This window comes from Acanthaster planci, linkage group LG14, assembly GCF_054643075.1.
Source record: "Acanthaster planci isolate LZ-2023a linkage group LG14, COTS_SCS, whole genome shotgun sequence".
Lineage (NCBI taxonomy): Eukaryota > Metazoa > Echinodermata > Asteroidea > Valvatida > Acanthasteridae > Acanthaster > Acanthaster planci.
In genome coordinates, this window is record NC_141790.1 from 11,939,544 (window position 1) to 11,960,970 (window position 21,427).

Genomic DNA, 21,427 nt, shown 5'->3' on the forward strand with positions numbered 1-21,427 from the left:
CGGTGTATACCAAAGTGCGCAGCACAGCGTTGCACAAGATACCGACGTGCCAGTGAGCGCAACACGCTCAAAACACCTGACACCCTGATGACCATGCATTTATTAGCAACTGTACACCATCTGCAGCTGCGGTACGGCCCTACTGTGATTGTGAAGAAATTGTGATGCAATACAAATCGTATAATCATGACCGCGCTTGTTAAGGCCTACAAAAATACTTGTACCCCCAGAACTGTGTATGGAGTAGATAAGGCCTTCAGTTCAAATAAATTAAAGCCAAGGATTGAACTCAGTAATCGTTCACGTCGAGGTAGGACCTTATCCTGAAACTTGAAAGTCCTGATGCATGATGCGGAAAAGGACGGCATTCATAAGCTTGTTTCACATTTCGTGCTCATGCTCAGAAAGAAGATTTAACCGAGGGGAACAAATCCATGACAACGTTTGACATAAGGTTTGACAAATGGATGCTCCCTTGTTACAGCTGGCCCTGTATTCTATAGTTACTCGGTATTTGGTATTACATGGTAGGTTAGGCCTACCCCTGGAACTGTGGGGTCCGACGTCCGCCCCACTCCCATGAGCGGGGGGGGAGCGGAATGGACGTCAGACCCCACAGTTCTGGGGGTAGGCTAGGCCCAGGCCTAACATGCCTTTAGTCATCTGTAGTGTAATTTCCATTGCCAGGACCCTAATTTTGCCACCTGTGGTTACTAGCCATGTCAGCATAGTTGCATTACAGTGTCACAATCATTATATTAGTCAATGTGCTCCAAGAAGGAACAAAAGAGGACGTATTTTGAAATGAAATTGACAGTCCTTTGGTGCACATTCACTGCATAGGTGCACAAGTCTATGTGTGTTTGATGAGGAGCATGAATTTTGTCTGATTGTGTGAAATGTACAGTCTTCGCGTGCACGCCTAAAGCCTGCAAGTACCCAGTTGGAAAACTTAGTACCATCTGTCTTTCTTTCACTGGTCAGGGTTCACTTCAGCTCAGTGCAGATATGAAATCTCCAACTTTTCCTGTCTCTTCCAAAATCCACATACTCCTTTTAATTTTTGTATTCGTAATTTGTGGCTTACGAGGATTTTTTCTGTGGAAATAAAGTCAGAATTAATCATTTTTGAATTTCTCCTCATGAATACAGATTCACAATGGCAATGTGACTATGTAATCAGACAGAGATCTGTGTTACAGTAACATTTGTAAGTGCCCTAAATTCACTGTTCATGTTCCAAATCCACTGCCATCTTCACATATAATGTTTGGTTGATTTCCCTTGTGTTTTAATTTCAATACAGAGACATCTCGTTACTTTGTGAATAACAAAGATGATTGGAAAGCGTGATACGCCAACACCACCCGATGGAGGATGGGGCTGGGTGGTTGCCGTGGGCAGCAACATCAGCCTGCAGTTTGCTCTGTTTGTACGCTGCAGCGGGGTGTTTTTCAATGAGTGGCGAGACTCCTTTGAAGCCTCGGCAACAGCGGTCAGTGTGGCCGGCAGCGCCCATCTGGCAGCGTTTCTCTTCACGGGTATGCTTTACATCCAATTTCAGCCTTGACAGTGATCAAAACCCAGACAGCTTTGACTCTTTGAATGTATGGTCTTTGCGTTCACGAAGAACACATGCAAGAACCTGCTTGGAAAACTTACTAGCATCTGTCTGTCTTTCACCGATTAAAGATGCACGTCAGCTCAGGGCAGGTTAAACTACAACCTTATGGTTTTTATGCTAATGAAAATTTCCATATTCATGAGCCAAAGCATGATGTCATCCAAAGCAGAACAGTAACGTCTCTACAGCTCAGTATACAAATATATGTCACACTTTTGTACATTTTCTCAGAGTAAGCTACACTTTTTACTTGTTTATTGTGTTGGTTAGGAGAATAGTGATGGCCAGTGTTCCTCAAAAGTTTGTGGATGATTTTCAAGGACAAATTTTTATCACCTTGAGTGCCAACACAATGGCACCCTCTAAAAATGTACTGATGAAAGGATTTCCTAAAGAACTTGAAAGTAACAACCTCTTGAGACCACCTTCTTGGAGGAGTATTTTAGATCTTGTTTGTACCGTTGTCACACATAGTAATTTGTATGAAAACAAGTTAGCTGATTGTTCACGGCACGTTTCCTTTAATGAGTTGCTTAATGAAGGTGGGCTGTTCTAAGCTGTTGTATATGTAACTTTCTCTGGAATTCTGACGTTCTCTTTGATGTGAACTGTCTACACACAGGTCCTCTGGCAGGCTATCTCTGCAATCGAATCGGCCCTCGAAGACTGGCTGTGCTTGGAGGCGCGATGATGTCCACTAGTTTTTTCATTACATCTTTTGCGAAAACACTTTTACACGTCATATTGAGCTTTGGTGCTGTGGGAGGTATTCAATCGCACTCCATTTTACTCTTATCTGACCATCTAACTGTTCCCTTACACCAATCATCAACCTTCAAAGCATGTCAAATTTGTCTTACAAACTAATTCAGTAAAGGTGTGATATTGGGTGAGCCCCACAGTTGAGTTAAAATTCCCTTACAAACTGCCTAACTTACTGTAATTTTATGCATGTATTTATTCCATAGGGGTGGGTTGTGGCTTTATCTATGTCAGTTCTACAACTGTCATCAGCAAGTACTTTAAGAAAAGGTTTGCTACGGCCAACAGCATCAGCAACTCCGGGTCAGGCTTGACCATCATCATTCTACCACTTCTGGCTCGCTTATTCATCGACCTCTATAGTTGGAGCGGAGCTTTTTTTGTCTTTTCAGCAATGACAGCTAATGTATGTGCCTGCGGCATGCTATTCCGACCAGTAAAACAATATAATAGACTTGCCAAGAAAAAGAAGATAATTGGGGAAGTTTCAGTTGAAGAGAGACCTGCTGGCCACGAGGACATTGAGCGGGTGTCATTACAAAATGATGAACTCGTTCAGGAGAGTGTCAGAAGTTCTCATGGAAAGGTTTACAGGAAGATTTTAGGGAGCTCTGGAAGTGATTCTGAGGTAGAGGACACTAACTTAAACCTTGAGGAAAGTCAAGCTGATGAACCTCATGAGATGATGTGCAGCTCTGGTATAGAGTCTGGAGAAGACGAGGATGTCCAAGTACGCAAGAGCATGTTAGATGGGAAGCCGGTTAGGAAGGTCTCAATACAACCTGGTTGTGTGTCTGAAGCTCAGGATGCTATAAACCTCCAGGGTGTTTCAGATGGCCAACCTCAAAGAAGGTCTTCAGAGAGCCTTAGTCACAGCTCTCTGCAGCAGGAGCATGGGGAAGTTTGTAATGGAGAAGTCGTGACCTCATCAAAGCTTTCTGCAACTGCCAGTCAACATAGTGTCGTCACTGATGCATCAGTGGCGAGGACACAGCGAAGGCCAACCGTGGCATCTATTTATCTTGGTCACCTCGCCCAAGTCAGTGGGTTCTATCTCTTTAAGACTCGGCATCGTTTCACCCTCATGTGCGTCCTGAATGCTGTGGTAGGGATAGCTTTCTCTGCCGTCACAATCCACTTTGTGCCCATGACCATTGATGCTGGGATCTCCAAGCTGAATGCTGCTGTACTGATGTCGATCTACGGCGTTGGCAGCCTGTCGGGCCGGCTATCTTCTGGTCCATTGGTAGACCATAACATTTTTGGCCCTCTGAAATTGTACTTTTTCGTCATCTTTACTTGCGGATTATCTATGATCATCTGCCCTTCCCTACACACCTTCGCAGGGTATATCATCTTTGCTATTGTCTTCGGATGTATGTCTGGAATGTTCAAGTCCCTTCATGTCGTCTTGATTAGGCAGTTTGTGGGCACTGATCTGTTTCCCATTGCACTTGGGATTTTTATGCCTTTTATGGGCATCGGCACTGTTGCTGGACCAACATTTGCTGGTAAGAATAAAACCATGTCACATGCGTATTTGCCAACGAGTCATTCCATGAGGTTGGGGCACAATTTGTGACGATGTCGATTGTTACATGGGTTCCATAAAAATGAACAGCTATTTCCCTGCATGTGGATTCCAAATTGACATTGTTATACATCTTGCAAGGCTGAATACAGAGGGGTGTGTTGTTTTTACAGAGTAAATGACCTATTCTACAGGTCATGACAGGTGGTAAAAGTTACCCATGTAACAAGGACACCATCACAAATTGTGCTCAAACCTTTTGGAATGACCCCTACACAATCACACATTTGAGGTTCTGCGATGCCAACTTTTGTTGAGTAATTTACAAACGTTACTTGCTTTGGTTGCCTGCCATTTTTCTCTTTCAACTTGATGAGGTGAACTTTTTACCTATTGCTCATAATTTTTATTTGTATTTTTCTTTGCTCATACAAAGAGGGAAAGGGGGAGAGTAAAGTCCTCAAAGACAAAAAATGTTCAGCTATTTTTAGTGTTTTCCTTTCAGTGTTAGCCCCATGGTTTCCATTGCAGGCAAGTTGGAGAAGCCAGCAAGACTTATTTCAGGTGGTATCATCTTTGATATCTGTGAGAAGCTTGTTTGCAAAGGAAGGATTCTGAAGGCCGCACAGTGCAAGCTCTTTGTTGATAGGGCAGGTCTAGGGAAAAAATTGAAATAATGACAAACACTGTGATCCCACTCTAATGTGTCCTGTAACATGATGTCATCTTCTCTGCGTTGATTGTTCAGGTTCGCTGTATGATATTGGGGAGAATTACAACCTGGCTTTCTACATCACCGGCAGCATCTTGGCTGTGGGAGCCTTCTTTGTTCTACTCATACCATATCTGAAGAGATTTGAGGAGAAACATCATCCTGATGGTCACCTCAACGATGATGTGCACGAGGAGCCTGGGGCATCAGCGCAGTTAGGAAGCGTACAGTCACTCAGTGCTGTGTAACCAGTTTGGCTTTGCCCGCTTTCAGTTGATGGAATTTAGGTTCATACATCAAAGCTCTTTGTGCAGGTAGTGTTTGACAAGCCAGTTGAGTATTTCACAAAGACGGGTTTATTTGAGTTCAAAGCACCTGACATCTTGCCGGTTTGGACATATTCAGTGCACTGTGTTTGGCTGTGCTGGTACTGTGGGGCAGAACTTGCACTAGTGTAGTCTTACCAACAAAGAACCCAGGGTGGACTTTATTTTTTAAGAAATACATTAAAAAAATATATGAATGAAATTACAATTAGAGAGGGTTTGCATGTCTGCCATCTTGCAGGCCAGTGGATTGTTCCACAGGTTATGCACAAACAAGGTTTCCCTGCAGAACAAACAACTGCCCTGCAAGATGGCTACCACACAAAGCCTTTATAGTGATAATACAAAACCAGATGACATCCAGTAAAGGTTATTTGTACATCAGTAAGGGTGTAATGCATTTACCTATGTGTCCACCTGTCTTCAACAGTAAGACATAAAAAAGTCTGACGAGTCAGACCCCTACCCCTGGAAGAATTCCTGGAGCAGCCTGTTTTAAGGCATGCACTGTCCATATTTCAAACTCCTACCTCATTAACTATTTATTTCATTTGCTCAAAAGTCCACTAATGTTGACAGGGGTATATTGAGGCAGTTTGGAACAGTAAATGCTTGTTTATACTCACTTCATTTGCACTCATGCAGCACGTAAGGTGAATGCCGCATTTGAGGTTCATCCTTTCATGTCTTCTCAAGGCCCAGCTGGGTGTGCGTATCCGACAAAAGTTTTACCAATTTTAATTTGTCCGAATACGCATACGTTCAACTGCGTACAAGGGCGCACATTTTCATTATGCACTGCGCTTTTCTTCAACCCCGGCAGACACCTCAAAATAGACTGTTGCACTGCGTACACAGTGAATATGCAGCAAGTATAAACCGGCCTTAACTCAGGTTTTTTTGTATACGGGTACTTCAATCAATGTTGGCCAAATGATGGATGATTGGGATGGTCTAAATGAACTTCTGTGCATGCTTCCAACACACTTACATGTGAGTGCAAGCTACGTATGTACATATATATTTATGGGGTTTTTGTTTGTTTTTTAGCTATGAAGCAAATACAAGACAATGTGATACGGGTTTCCATCTGTCCAGCTAGCGGTCTACTTTTCACATCACAATGTTAAAGTTTTTAGCTTGAAGGTATTTAGATAATAACATGAGTGATGAATAACAAATTGAACGAGTTTACTTTTGAGATTTTTCTTAAAAATTTGTTTACTGTATTTGTTTATATATGTACATGTATTTATTGACTTACATGTATGTGTCACTGTTGATTTCTTTTGTCTTTGTTAAGCAGTATTTAATCAAGAGATTGAAAAATTCAATTTGATGACTGCGGCAGAAATGAATCATTTAAGTTTCAGAAGTACATCCAGCTCGTTTTTGAGCTGGTGTTTTTTATTTCTGTCCAAATCTCAATGAAATGAACCAAAAAAGGTGAATTTAAATTCAAAGATATTGCCATAAAATAACTAATGTATTTAATTTTTGTATGCATGTGAACAGATTAGTCAATATGGGTCAGTTCAAAAAGCCAATCAAAAGCCACACTTGACTGTAAGAAAGCCTTTGGAAAGTCTTCCAAAAATGGGAATGGTTGGGAAACTGTATTTTTAAAACCAAAAGCCAGAATCTACAGTGTACTTTTGGTCAATGTCATGTCAAGGAGAATGGACGGGGAACTGTAGAGTAAGCCCGAGTGAGCTTGTGACTTTTTTCGCAAGCTCTCGGACAAGCACTGAGCATACAGTGTTTATCAATATATACGTACGGTAAGGGCAAAACCCCTTGTTTAAATTACCATCTCCCCTATGCAAAAATACTTCTTGAAAAGCAAGCCTCATTGTATTTGGACAAAAAACTAAATATAATTTTTTATGTGCTTTTCAAAAGTAAATCCTCACTTCAAACAATGGAGAGATAATATCTATTGTTTTTTCTTTTTTAGGTGAAGTATATGATTTGCAGCATATATAATGTACATATAATTGAAATAAATGCTATACAAGAAGAGAAGATATGAAATGCTAACAAAAGGTTATTTTGTTCCACTAATTGAAATTTGAACATGAAACTGACCAAGCAAAGTTTTTGTTAGCCTTGCTCATATCCATTTATCATTTTTTGCACATCCCCCCCCCACCCCGCGGTTACGCCACTGCGTAGGAGAAACGTTTACCCTTCCTAAATCGCCGGGCACCCTGCGTAATAAAAGAGCTCCGCCCACATTTTTCTCCCCTTCTAGTTTTGTACTGAAAAGATACGATCATTATACAATCGCAGTATAAGAGGTTACGACCCTTCGCCATTACAGACGTAACGCAACCCAGCTTGGGTGCGAGGTTGTTAGTGTTTCAGGCATGGCGACCGACCGACGGAACGCGGAAGAACGGTCACCGTCACATTGCATCGCCAAACACCCGTTTTTTGGACGAAATCCCGCTGTTGTCAGCTCTGGAAATCCTACTCCTATCCAGGGATCTCTATAACGTATATCGAAGCGTACGGTGTCTCTGAAGAAAGGGAAATTTAAAAGGCTTCATGAAAGATTTTCATCTGATGACAATCGTTGACGGGTCCCACCATTTACTGCTGTGACGTCTGCACATAAATACACTGTACGTGCAACCGCGCCGCAGGGGAGGCTGTAGCGGCTGAAGAAAGCAGTGCCCATGCTTCGTGGACTTCAACCCGAGGGTTTGATGTTGCCAACCTGTATTTTATCTTAAAAGGGAAAAACAGAAATTGTTCAGAATTTTGATCATCGAGATATAAAAGCATAGACCATGAAGAGAGACAGCAGGTAGCGGAATCATGCATCGAGGCGGCGGAAAACAAAACGGGAATATGAATTCATCCTTGGGAAGGGTAAGAATATCATAGTAACGTTAATTAGAAGTTTTATCCACCTTCTATATTTTGTTTTAATTTTTCAATTCTTGCCAAAGTTTGCACACATTCTATTAATGCTGTCACTAACACCAATAAACATGATAAAAAGAATGAATCAAAGGTTATAGAATTATCTATAGGTAGGGAGTCCAGCGAAACAGTACCTGTAAATTTTATACCTGGAAGCCTGATTGTTTTCAATCAATGATTTCTGCCCTTTTTGTGCATCACATTCTATATTTTTAAAAGCAGTCATGTTAAAAAAGAACCGAAATTTGTGTAAATACCATTTGTTATGTCTGTTTGCATTGAGTTTTGGGTGTAAAGTATGATGAAAGTAATGTGAAATGGGAGCCACTTACGCTACGTCAACAACTGTGTGCGGCCATCTTTGTTTGTTGTCATGTGACATAGTCTCATCTTAGCCTAATATCTCACATGACTCAACTGGGTTTGGAACGATGATGTCATCATCTTGTAGAGCTTAAAATACTCTTTCATTTGATGTATAACTCAAGGCATTTGAATAAAGCGCCATCAAGCCTTGGGTTGGTTTGTGAAGACTATGAAAAGGTAACAAAAAGTGTGCATTTTTCTGTTGAAAATCCCCCCAGAACATGTATAAGGAGTTGATGAAACATAGGTGAAATGGTATTTATTTGGGAGCTTAGAATTTCAGAAAGAAAAGGAAGTTGGTTTTTTTTTGTCAAAAATCAATGTTGAATTGATGCCAAACAGCCCTTTTGTATTCGAGTGCTGTTCCACATCTGTGCACATAATTATGGTGTATGCATACGCATCAGATTGATGCATGGTGCACGGGCAGCAAGATGCAAATAACAAGCGCATAAACCACACATTTTGTTTCAATCAAATGTTATCAAAAGACCGTCAAACACAAACAGACTTAAAGTAACTTATGGCACCTGACAGACTATTTTTGTAGCTATTTTATTGATAACAAAATATCACATAAAAATATGCTTCTGTGATTTTTCACACATCACTAAAAGTTTCAAGCCCAACTCAACTGTCCTGTTACTGTATCCATGTACATGTATCCTGTGTTCATTATTGGTAAAGTTCTCCATAATGAAAGATATTGTTTACTTTACACTTCCTCTGTGACTCAACTACTTCAGATCTTTGTCCACCTCTGGCATGACTGGAAGTGGAATCGATGAGGAACAAGACTCCATGTGGTTCAAATACATTGATGAAAATAACATTTGTGTCCACCCTCAAAAAGTGACGGAGTAATTACACCTGCCGGTAGTTTAGGTGTACCATAGGGTTGTGTATAAAATGCATTGCTTGTGTGTCATCTAAACCCATAACTGATTGCGAACGTCGGAAAGGTTTATTATCACTTAATTTGTGTATGACAGGGAAAATGTTCCATATTGGGACGCCACTTGACATCCCCTGCATAACATTCCTTTTCAACTGGTCTGAAAAGTTGAGTGTTTTCTAGGTCTACATGTAAGTAAATGACTCGGTATTGTCCCTCCTAAATTGAACTTGTACATGTACGGGCACCAATTTTCCCTTGCAGTGGCTTATTTGTCATCAGAAAGTGATAAAGAGTCTTCAAAAGTCTAAGGGAAAATATTGAAGCATTTACATGTACTTAGAAAAATATTTTTTCAGACGATGCTCTTAAGGTCTGTGCACAGGATATCACTGTACAGATATTGAACTCTTTCCGGCAATTCAGTCCAGTTTTTGTAGCTAAAGACATCCATGATGGGTATACCCCCCCAGAACTGTGGGGTTCGACGTCCACTGCGCATTCATGGAAGTGTGGTGGACGGCGAACCCCACAGTTCTAGGGGGTATGACAGGTATGGATACACGTATACACGTTTGCATTATCTACTGTAACATGTACCGGTGTACATTTTTAGTCGCATCTACATGTTAGGATGGTTCTGGAACGGATTGTCAGATTGTGTCATGTTGTAAGTTGTAGTGTCATGAATGTGTGTCCTGAATGCCAACAGATGGATGTAATTTTGACTATGAAAACGCAATGATTTGCATGGTACATGAACATATCACAGTCGTGAATATCTTGATGAAATAATTGAAATATAAGTTCAGTTTCAGATATGTAGTACATGTACTTCTACAAATTTTGTGACATATCGGCTGCAATCAGTGGCTCTGTGCCATTAGTACTAATGAGGATGCGCCTACCAAGGCTGTGGGGCTCGCTATTCCATGTCTCCGAGAGGCAGTATGGTGACCTCAGTTGTTCTAGGAGTACTTCTGACTGATCTCTCTGTACTATCTGTCAATCTTGGATGACATCTTTCACAGGAATCATGCATTCGTTCACCTTCCCTGTCACAAGTGTGTAATATTAAAAAAAAAACAAGGATTATCACTTCTCAAAGGCATCAATTGTCATTTTGGGGAGAGGGAGAGGATGCAAGAGAATGTTTTGTACGCTCAGAAAAATGGTGAGAATGTGTACTAGATGACCTCTGAACAGAGAAGATAATTAGGTCATGCCATGAGGTGTGGGCTCATTGGGTCATTCCATGAGGTGGGGGCTCATTGGGTCATTCCATGAGGTGGGGGCTCATTGGGTCATGCCATGAGATGTGGGCTCATTGGGTCATTCCATGAGGTGGGGGCTCATTGGGTCATTCCATGAGGTGGGGGCTCATTGGGTCATGCCATGAGGTGGGGGCTCATTGGGTCATTCCATGAGGTGGGGGCTCATTTTGTGACAGTGTCCGTAAAAATGAAGAGTTATATTCCTGCGTGTGGATTCCCAATTGACATTGTTACATCTTGCAAGGCTGAATACAGAGGTGTGTGTTATTTTGACAGAGTAAATGACCTACTCTGTACATTTACATGTAGGTCATGACAGGTGGTACAAGTTACCCATGTAAAAAGGACACTGTCACAAATGGTGCCCCAACCTCATGGAATGACCCAATTCATTAATAGTGAGATGGAAAGATTTCACTCAGACTCAACAGAATTCACAGTGACTCCTCAAATCCACTCAAATACATGTATACTATACATGATTTAAAATATCTTACATCACAGATTTGTCACCAGAATTATTTCATTTGCTGTCACATTCCTGATTTTACTTTAATTCTGTGGTTAACCACTTCAACACCTTCCAAGTTGTCTCAACAGAATCAAAACTTGTACTCAAACATGTTCCACCAGTTGTAGAGCTATAAAAAGTAAACGTTACACGAAACAAAAATTTCCTGACGTAAGGAAATATTCAATACATTTATTAATATACTTCAGTAGGTACTGAGTTCTGGAAAAGAGTGAAGTGTACAAGGCTTTCATTTGGCAGTGAGCCCTGTACAGTACAAAACTATCAAACTGAAAAATCACTAAATACACGTGTAATTTGATGCAGTCTGAAAATTTTCAAAAAGCATAGAAACTGACGTGCTTTTTGGTTGCTGACTTCAGAATGTGGTGAGAAGATTCTGGATGGACCTTTTTTTTTTCGCCTTTGACCTCTGGCATGTTTGGTGGAGGCCCTATTATCAACCAACACTGGGGTATGTTCGTGTACGTTTACATGCACGTGTAAATGTCCGGTCTATGTACAGTGTACGTGTAAGTTTCCTTGAAGCCTGGAGAAAATATACAGTGTATATGTATGTATACAGTACATGTACTTCACTGTGCAGGGATGTAAGAATTCAGTTTTTTAGCTGATTTCAGCTTTTATTGTTTAAATGTTGACCCTGAATTTCAGCTTTTTTGTACACCTGGTTTGTACAAAAGTAATGGATTTTTTTTGGTAACATTTCAGCTTTCTGCTAGCTGTTTTCAGCTTTGATTTGAACTGGCCCCTCATACCCCCTGATTGTGGTACATGTACGTGTGCTTTGTACCAGTTTGTACACGTACATGCACGGTATATTACCGGGTACTGTAATGGACATGTATGTTCCTACATTATACGTACTTCCTGTTGTATAGATTATCAAATCACACCATATCGTAATTCATAAATACACGTAGTGATTGCATTTCCTGAATGTTGTGCATCAAGCAAGCATTCTTGACTTTGACCTTTGAGGGCTGTTGATCTGATTTTGCTGGTTTAGTTTTGTGTTTACAGTAGGAAGTGCGCATAAATCACAGGAGTTTATTTTCAACTAATAGAGTAATTCTCAGAATGTTTTCATTGAAGTACTGAAAAAAATATTGCCCATGTGCAATGTCTTCAATTTCTGTTAATTAATCAAAATTTTTCCAAGGAATTATACTAGTACATGTAAATCCACAAATTAACTTCACATATACTATACATTACGTACACATGTGAACATACTCACATTTCTTGAGAGAACAGACCATAATGTACCGTAGCGTAGCACATAAGAGTTTATTAGTTCATCATTTGTACCGTACATGTGTGGATGGGCATGTGAATGACCATGATGACTTGCATGGTACATGTACATGTGTGGATGGGCTTGTGGATGATTTGCACGGTACATGTACAGTGTATGGATGGGCATGTGGATGATTTGCATGGTACATGTACATGTGTGGATGGGCATGTGGATGATTTGCATATATATGTACATGTGTACTAGGACATGGTACAGTGTACATGTGTTGATGGGTAAGTGGATGATTTGCATACATGTACATGTGTACTAGGACATGGTACATGTGTGGATGGGCATGTGGATGATTTGCATATACATGTGTGGATGGGCATGTGGATGATTTGCATATACATGTGTACTAAGACATGTACCAGTACATGCGCTTGTATGTGTACCATGGTAGAGAATGTAAGAAACTGTCTACGTACATGCACACCCATGTACCGGGTACATGGATTATTGAGCCATTTTCAGTGAACAGTGCCCTCTTGTGATCTAAATAGGACATGCATCTCCAAGATGCATCATAATTGAACCCAAGTCCGCCCACAAGTCCTTTCACAAATCCCTTCATAAGTCAAGCCTAGAGTCCTTCAGCAAAACCAGTCCTAAGAAATTGGACAATAAAGGGATGTTTTTGTCACACTTGGTTTGGGTTCTACCGTAGCTTTGAACTTGTCTCAGGACTGTTTGACTTGTGTTGTGACAGACTTGTAGGGACTGGTGATAAACTTGGCTACATGTACGGGGAGGCCTACACGTGCACACTGACAAGATGGTAAGCTAGTCATTCCGGTAGCTTGGCACACTTTGTTCATTATGCAGACTTAAAGTACACAGGCTTTGATGTTGACTATCAAACACCATGGCGACCAGACAATCACAATAACTTTCATATTAAGTTGTCCTCCCACACCAAACATAATTTGTTTTAGAGAGCAAGCACAGTCTCAAAACATACAACATCGGTTCTTATTGAACAACATGTTTACATAATGCCAACATTTACCTGGGCAAGTCAAGAAATTAGGGGTCCAAAAGCGCGACATTTTCGTGTCCCTGTTACCGGTACACCTGACCTTTATTATTTGAAATGGAAATATCACCGGAATTGATTTCAAACTATTACTATTTGTTTGGCAGGTGAGGTGTACTTTGCATTCATTCATCACGCTTGTGTTCTGAACTTAATCATATGTCAGACGTGACAGGGACGCGGAAAAAATGGACCCCTGATTTCTGGGAGTACCCACCTACTGTAAACTCTGTATATTGAGCGTGAAGCTTCGACAACAAAGGGGCACCCATTTGAGGTGGGATATACAGTATACCGGTACTCCACCCTCTGCAAATCGGTGCCCCGGATTCACTGATTAGCTTAGTCACTAACATTTGTAAACATCAGTACTTTCCCCTGTGCTACACTTTTCATGCATTCTAAATAGATTGCACACCTGTATACATTTACAAATGGACGCTTAAAACTTCTTGAAGTGTTATACATGTATAAAGGCACAGGTGCATCTACATGTGGCATGGGAGAAGGAATGCTAAATTCTAGACCTTTGAAACAGAGTAGAGAGTCACCTCTGCTGTCAAGTTCACTCATTTCAGTCTGTCTACACTGTAACCAGAGCTAAAGCTTTTTTTTAATAGGAATTGTTTTCATGACATGTACGGGTACGTATGACAGCCCACGGATATCCACAGCCAGATCAATTATCTTTTGTTCTCTGCAAGGATGAGCACAATCTGATAGGGTTCGCTACCTGTGAATATCTTGGTGGGTACCGTACAATACTGGTATAATGTACATGTATGCGCCGGCAAATCTGACACCAATGCTGAAATTAATGCACATACATTATGTTGTAAGTTTTCCAATTGGGTTCTTGCACTTGTTCTGCGTGTACACAGAGAACATGCATTAAGGAATAAATTTGTTACGCGCACTCTGCGTGCTCCGCGTCAAATGCGTCATTGATCTCCATTATACATGCGCGCCTATGCAGTGAGTACCAAAAAAAGCCCTCTTTTGTGCCGACTGCTCAGAACGCATAGGTGAACCCAAAAAGTCCATATTCACATTTTATGCACAGTAATCTGTGCACCTGTTTGGTGTTTGCTTTTGGAGGGATAGAAAACCTTGTTGGCTTAAAGCCTTGCCCAAGCTGTTGTACAATAACTACATGTATATGATGGGAGTGACCGATTTGAGAGTACCAGTACATATGTACATGTACATGTACATCACACTGTTCACCACACGGAGTGTGTAGGCTGTGTGTCCCTGGCAGTATTCTTTGTGCTCATTCAACCCTTTGTCATGGTTCTGTTTGGTGTGGGCCTTGTGGCTGCATTTTGCATTCTCTGTGGTGGAAATCTCACATACTCAGCATACTCTACCCTGCTGTAGGACTGCATCCCCCCTCATACATGTATGTACCGATACTCTGCCTATTCACGTACGTAAGCCAACGTTGCTTACACTGACATGTGTGTCTAAGCCGGTGAAGTGATTTCTGCATGTCATTGGCTTCGGGGAGTGCATTTTTTTGTTTGAGGATGGTGCTGCATCATTGATAAGCTAATCTGGTGATAGGTGCAGAGTTAATCCTCTAGCAGTTCTCCATACCCGTGGATGTTCAATCTTAGCTTAGTCTGTGTGGTAATATGTCCACTTGTTTTATCCAAATCTGCATGTACAACCGTTGAATTGTACACGTACAATGTACATGTATGCAGCTGTATACCGGTGTGTACATGTACAATGTACAGGATAAACAGAGAGATGAGGTGAAATTGTTTGTTGCTAGTACTGTTCGTCATGAGAAATTCGTCTTGCCTGGAGGTGCAAAGATGTACTCTATTTGTGTACACCAGCTATGAAAAATGTTGACTGAGATCATGTACAGGTGCCTGGATATGTTCATGTATGTTGTCTAGTCCGTTGTGCTTCGATTCAACTGCATCAGTTAACCATTGCTCTCTGTGATCGGAATAATGTGAATATCACCACCGTTTGTAAAGATCACCGGTGATGAGTGACTGTGACAGGTAACGTTTTCTGGGACATCATCTTTATAGTCAAGGAAGCCATTGTTTTGGTTTGGATCTGTGGTGACCATGGGGAAACCACCTAAAAACCCTGCCATGGTTCGACAGTCCAGGTCCAGCAAGAATCAGGTAAATTGAAACACAATCCACAATGGAATCAATTAGAATTACTAGTAGAATTTCTTCTTAGAGCTTATTTTAATGGATATATATAAACAGAAGAAATTTTCTGTTTACTAATCGTACAGTACTTTGAGCCTCTGTGTATTCACCTGTAAGTGATTTGTGGAGTCAACAAAAGTGAATGCTGGTTGAAGTTCGCAAAGCCAACAGCTACATGTACCATGTACATATATGTGCTGACTTACATGTACATGTAATGGATGTTGGCAGTTTGTGCAAGGAAAATGGTCTGGTCTGCCTGAAATCACGAACATTCTTTGAAAATGTAAGGCTGTGCTGAATATCCGGATATTCGATTGAGTATCGAATATTCAAATACTATTTTCCGAATTTGAATATTCAAATGCAAAATTCATGAAGACGAAGGGATAAATTTCTTTTGTTTTAATAAATGAGAAAAATTGCACTATGGAGGCTTGTTTCAAGCAGATTCAAATGAAAAGAGAAAGAAATCTTAGAATGATTCAAAAAGTAAATTATTAATTAAAAGATTTCAAAGGACAAGAAGTATCGTTCGTCTCTAAGTCTTGCTAAATCGTTTTCAGTTTTACTGCATTGTGTTTGCAGAGTCTGGTGACCAGGCTTTTGTACCCAAAAACAATCCATGTGCACGACGCATGCGCAGTACCGGTAGCCCATTTCGATCTGTAACTCGTTTCGCTTTGAGTCTTTTCCATTATTTTGGGATTTTCTGAATAATTTATCATGGTTATGCACGGAGTGCCGGGAAAAGATGTATGCAAATGAACACAAACAAAATGGTTTCAGACTCAGTGCTGTCCTCTACAAATCTTACTCTGTTGGGCAGGGTCTAAGAAGCCATTTGCGAGTTAAATTTGAATAAAATGTGGTGCCCTGAGTTATCTGACTGCACATAAACATAACGATTGAATTCCCCAGACTAAAGACATTGTTGCTGTACCTCGTGATTCGGGGCAAGCTTGAGTGGTTTAGTAAGGAGAATTCAAGTTGTGATGTTCACATGAATTTAAAGATTTAGGTCAAAGTTAACTCGCAAAAGGCTTACTGAAAAAGCATATGAAGTACAGAAACTTGTGACACTCTTTCTGAAGTAAAAATCACCTCGTATTATATTTTAGGTTCTGCATCAGGTTTTATGCTGTGTATTTGACTAAATTTCCAAGTCAGGAGGCGTATGCATACGCCAATACATATGTTATCTAAACCCCTGAGCACATGCATCACTCTGTAGTATGTATGTACATGTACAATGTGCACAGTACATCATGTACATGTACTGTACAGGTGTACGTGCATATTTACTGTACATGTAGTTATGAAGGTCTTTTGCAAACTGAAAGATAAACATTACTCAGGAAGGTCATTATAGTGATTGTTTTATTACCCTGCATACATACATGTACCTGGTACAGGTGCATGTGCATGTACCTCATACAGGTGCATGTACATCTACCTGGTACATGTACCATCTGGTATGCGGATACGTATTTTGTTCATTTTTTGCTCTAATCAGCTCCGTCCTCATTCAAGCCTAGTAATAATACCCATTGGTACGGTAAACGTTGTCAAGGTCGTTGCTATCCTTTTTCCGTTACGCTGACAGTCAGACACACCCATTAATATCATCATGACCCTTAAGGTCAGGAATTGAGCGGACTTTGATGTTTGCTGAATTATAACCTTTCCACTGACTAGACTGAGTTCACTATGAGAAAAGACCAATTAATTTTTGATTCAGGAAGGAAAACGGAAAACTGGTGCCCATTACTTTAAAAGAGCTTAAAAGAGCTTACGCTGTATTTCATAGAATTAAAAAGAAGTGGTACTGATATTTTTCTCTAATTTTTGCTCAAATTCAAATTGATGAACTGGGTTCATTTTTCTCCTCATACATGTACATACACATGCGTGTACTGTACATACATGTACATGTACATTATTAATGATCTTCAAGCGAACTTGGCGTGCTGTAAAGATGTTATGAGGGTTTTTCATTGATCTTCATAATAATGGTGTGGTCGATCGTTCTCGTACATTGGTTAACCTGCCTGACCCAGGCCTGCAGATCCTGGTACCGGTACTGTACATGTACATAAACATTGCTGTAATTTTGGTAGCAAAGTCACACTGTCACAGCCCAGGTATGTGTGCGGGCTCGTCTTCACGTAGCAAATAAGATACACCATAACATTGTTGGCACTAACTGTTTTCTTATCTTTTCTATTATGAATAACAGAAGAAGTGTTTTTCATGTGAAATGAGAAATCACCAAACAAAATACCGGTAGTGTGTCATGCTTTTTAGGGGGTGTATATATTTAGCCATTACACAGTTTGACACCTGGGATGGTTGATTAATTATGTTAGTACACATACATGTATGTGTACCCATGTACACAGTTGACCAGCCTTTGGAAAACATCCACAATTGGGTGTTGGCTTTTACATGATAACCAGTTGCAGTGCCAAGTACCGCTTTTCTACGTAAATAATGACACTCACTCACATGGTAACCACGATCATTGTGCCGTTACTTTTTATAAATAGATAAGCCATTGTCATAAACGGTGTCAAAAAGTGCATGTACAGGTACTTCCTTGCCCCAAGAGTTTTGTAAGGTTAAACGTGGAAAACTGATGTCATTTTTTTATTTGGACCATTCCAGTAATAACTGTGATACATGTACACGTACTTCCTGTGAACTTTGATATTTAAAAGGTTCTTTAGTACCCTACTTACAATGTAAAAATTAAAATTGTCTGGTTTCAAGAGCCACGTGTACAGTGTGCACATGTACCACATTGTTCCTGTAGTTTCCGTGACTAATTACGCAGTACATACCCACAGAGTACACACAGGATTGACATTCTTGATTAAGGCGTTCCGAGAAGATTTGCATTCCAGTCCTGGAGTCCAAAAAGACATGGACATTATCTGTGTATGTGGATACATTCATCTTACCAGCTTATTTATTTGTGGCTCAACACAAGGGAAAAATTGGAAGTGTCTGTGATCCTGGAGAACAAATGGTCCTAAACTGGTCCGTTTTTACTGGATGATAGCTATTCGTTATCAAAGGAGCTTTACTTGTAAACACGGAAAATGAGACTAATACGGAGGAAGAAGTTGCTGTCTCAAGATGAGGAGTTTATTGCGTCGTATACCGTTGCTTCTCCCGTCCTAGACCTAATTGCGAAGCAAGCCACTAAGCCTGAGGTGAGTCTTGAACCCGCTGGAATGGTTTCAAAAATTGTGGACATCATTTTAAAGAGATGATTTTGAATTTTGGAAATTACATTTCCACTGCAATTGGACACTTGAATGACTTGATAGACAAGCCACTTGTGTAAAGTGTATTTTGGGATTTCATTAGAATACAAAGGATGTTGTGGTACAGTGTTGGAATTTGTTGGATTCTGGTGGTATCTTGGAAAAGAGCCTACCTTGGAGCCTACAGTAGCATGATTGGAGATTAGGATATGCCTTCATGTGCTGTGCTAGTACATGTACATGTATGGCGTTTCTTGTAAAACTTCAAATCGTCTCTCTCTCTTTGAAGTCTTTGCACCAGTTCTCTCAGAGACAGACTGATGTCATAGTGTAGGTAATCAGCTGGGTATTATTAAGTTGTCAACGCCCATGGTGCTGCCTTGACTTCCTGGCAATCCATTGGAAGGAGAGAATAATGCCTTTTGATCAATTGTTTCCTGATTACTGAGGGAATTGCCTCTCTTACGTGTAGTTCCAGTGAGCGAGCAGTGTGTCATCCTTGGGCAAACTCTCTAGTCCCTTCAATTGATTCTTCTACCGTACCTCAGGATTGTTTAAAATGCCATCAGTTTGTGTTGGTCATCTTCACGTACTGGTACAAGTTGTGCAGTGAAAGTGTCCGAAAATAGTTTCAGAAATACCATGTACATGTATGTATGGACTGCACCAGTGTGTATGTACATGTACATGTACAATGTACATATACGGTGTCTGGTACCTGTGCTTGTCACACTAGTAAGGATGAGTACAAGTATACGTGTGCATGTACAATGTATCTATTGTTATTGATATATGATTTGACTATCATCTCACAGCCACGGTGATTCAAGAAAATTCAGCAAAGGGAACAAAAGTACCAGAAATAAAGCGAGCACAATGGTAAAATAAACAGTGGACAATGGGGTCCAATTCCCCAAATGGATTATACGGGACATACAAGTAACAGTGTACATGTATACGTACTGTGTACTTGTTTGACGACACACTTATTGTCCAAAGTACAACAGGTAGATAAATACTGTAAAGGACCCCTCCTACGCAGCTGTACACACGTCGTTTGCCAGTACACGACAGTGTACTCCTCGTCCTTCATATGCAGAAGTAAATGATGGGATTGTGTTGCTACATATGTAAGTTGTGTCTTCTTCGTGTCTGTTCTTCCTGCGAGTCTCTTCCCCTTTTTTCTATCCACCCAGAGCTGAAGTGCGCCCCCAATTGGGGAAAGAAAGACAAATGGTTACAACCATGTTCTTGCACATGTTCTGTGTGTACGCAAAGACCATACATTCGGGAATAAATTCATTGCGCGTACTCAGCGTGATCCAACGCAAACACGCACATACATGTGTAGTTGCACACCTGTGTGGTGAGTTGGTACCCAAAGGACCATCAATTTCATTTACAAACACGCCCTCTTTTGTTCTGGTTGGAGCAGATTGTGTGTAGCCCATTGGATTTGTCAGAAAGGTCACAAAACATGTTGGTAGTTTGTAAATTACCCGTAACATACATGTACATGTACATACGTGTACTGGTATACTGGTACCCGCACGTTATGAAATGTCGATGAAGATTCCGTAGTGTTACTTTCTTCACTGCTTCCCATTATTTGCTAAAATTTCTGCTGTCCACATTCGTTGTAAAATTTATGTACGTCACATGTACAAACTCGCGCACTAGCCCAATTTGACGCAATCTTCACGACATTTGTGCATCTGAATCCTGCTAGTCAAGAGATGACTGCCTTCAGATTTTTCTCCTATTAACGGCAGCGTCAGGTGGCATATTTTTACACCAGTCACTTCATGCAAGCATCCGTCGGCACATGGACATGTACATGTATACATGTGCAGGCCTTGCCTGCATCATGGGAACCATTTCTTTTAATTAACAAAGTTAGATCCACATTATACCCATAATGATTTTGGTCCTCATAACATCTAGGCCTATTGATACCGGTGTATTTCAACATGTGTTGTCCCCCATTTAACCTGGTGATTAAGTACACATGTACCGTTCCCGGTACTGTCCCATACATTAACTAGTATATGGACAGTATATTTAGGTGTGTCTACATGCATATACATACAGGTGCATGTATGTCTAATCCGAAACGCTTGTCTAACTACCTAATTCCATGCATGATCGTGACTATCCAAATGGATGGAATTGAATTAACGTGTGTGTTCCCCAGACACTTGCTTCGGTCGATCACCGTCTGCCCGGTAAAGTTGTTCTGTCACTCAAAAAAAACAAGATCCCAGGCTGATCAAGAACTCTTACCTACAGATTGCCGTCACTGTAATCACCATTGTCCTGTCGCAGAAAGCTAATTTGGCATTGGACAGACCAGCAGTTGACGCCGTGCTGACATGCATGCACAGTCTCTGCACAAAGCTTTGTGCATGTGCGAGTAAGACCGCTATTCAGCCTGCACTGAGGCTGCACTGCCGAGGGACAAATTTGTGAGAGGAAAAGCAACGCCCAGTGAGCCAGCTTCGAGTCACCGCTTCCCCCCTTTAAGCCGGCGAGGCCCTGGTCAAAATGAGTTTATTATTTAGCACTTCCTGTACCCCCTTGCTCTCTTCTCATCTCCCCCCCCCATCTCCCTTCCCTAACAGCTTTGGGAGAGGGGGAATAGAGATCACGACTGAGTGCTGCAGTTGCTTGACATTCTCAGTCC

At 40.9% G+C, this 21,427-nt stretch overlaps 2 protein-coding genes and 1 long non-coding RNA gene across 8 annotated transcripts in view; 2 read left to right on the plus strand and 1 right to left on the minus strand.

Moving 5' to 3' along the window:
* Window positions 1-19: 19 nt before the first annotated feature.
* Window positions 20-6,391, plus strand: LOC147796859 (putative monocarboxylate transporter 5). 3 transcript variants are annotated; one of them, XM_087145954.1, is made up of 5 exons: window positions 20-454; window positions 1,307-1,541; window positions 2,247-2,390; window positions 2,593-3,897; window positions 4,666-6,391. In XM_087145954.1, the coding sequence occupies exons 2-5, from the start codon at window positions 1,337-1,339 to the stop codon at window positions 4,875-4,877; spliced, it is 1,866 nt and encodes a 621-aa protein (XP_087002080.1). In that variant the 5' UTR covers window positions 20-454; window positions 1,307-1,336; the 3' UTR covers window positions 4,878-6,391. The 3 variants fall into 3 exon arrangements, with proteins under 3 accessions (XP_087002080.1, XP_087002081.1, XP_087002082.1); XM_087145955.1 differs by having other exon boundaries at window positions 20-310; XM_087145956.1 differs by having other exon boundaries at window positions 23-131.
* Window positions 6,317-21,203, minus strand: LOC147796860 (uncharacterized). The gene is made up of 3 exons (XR_015427707.1): window positions 21,028-21,203; window positions 10,056-10,202; window positions 6,317-7,688 (listed from the first exon to the last, which is right to left on the minus strand). It is a non-coding gene; the product is annotated as an uncharacterized LOC147796860 (long non-coding RNA).
* Window positions 7,683-21,427, plus strand: part of LOC110983568 (serine/threonine-protein kinase 25-like) — a 39,026-nt gene continuing 25,281 nt past the window's right edge. The window contains exon 1 of one of the 4 annotated variants that reach the window (XM_022242908.2): window positions 7,683-7,832. In XM_022242908.2, the coding sequence (XP_022098600.1) occupies window positions 7,779-7,832 (54 nt within the window). In that variant the 5' untranslated portion in view covers window positions 7,683-7,778. Of the gene's footprint in view, window positions 7,833-14,560; window positions 15,440-18,320; window positions 18,691-19,730; window positions 19,875-21,427 lie in introns of those variants that run through there. The other 3 variants (XM_022242907.2, XM_022242906.2, XM_022242909.2) reach the window with 3 other exon arrangements.

What these genes read in the sequence shown, in the direction of transcription:
- LOC147796859 (XM_087145954.1), top strand. Translation starts at nt 1,337, where the DNA reads ATGATTGGAAAGCGTGATACGCCAACACCACCCGATGGAGGATGGGGC. An exon ending in GAGCTTTGGTGCTGTGGGAG is followed by an intron (nt 2,391 to 2,592) that starts GTATTCAATCGC and finishes TTTATTCCATAG; the next exon opens with GGGTGGGTTGTGGCTTTATC. An exon ending in TGCTGGACCAACATTTGCTG is followed by an intron (nt 3,898 to 4,665) that starts GTAAGAATAAAA and finishes TTGATTGTTCAG; the next exon opens with GTTCGCTGTATGATATTGGG.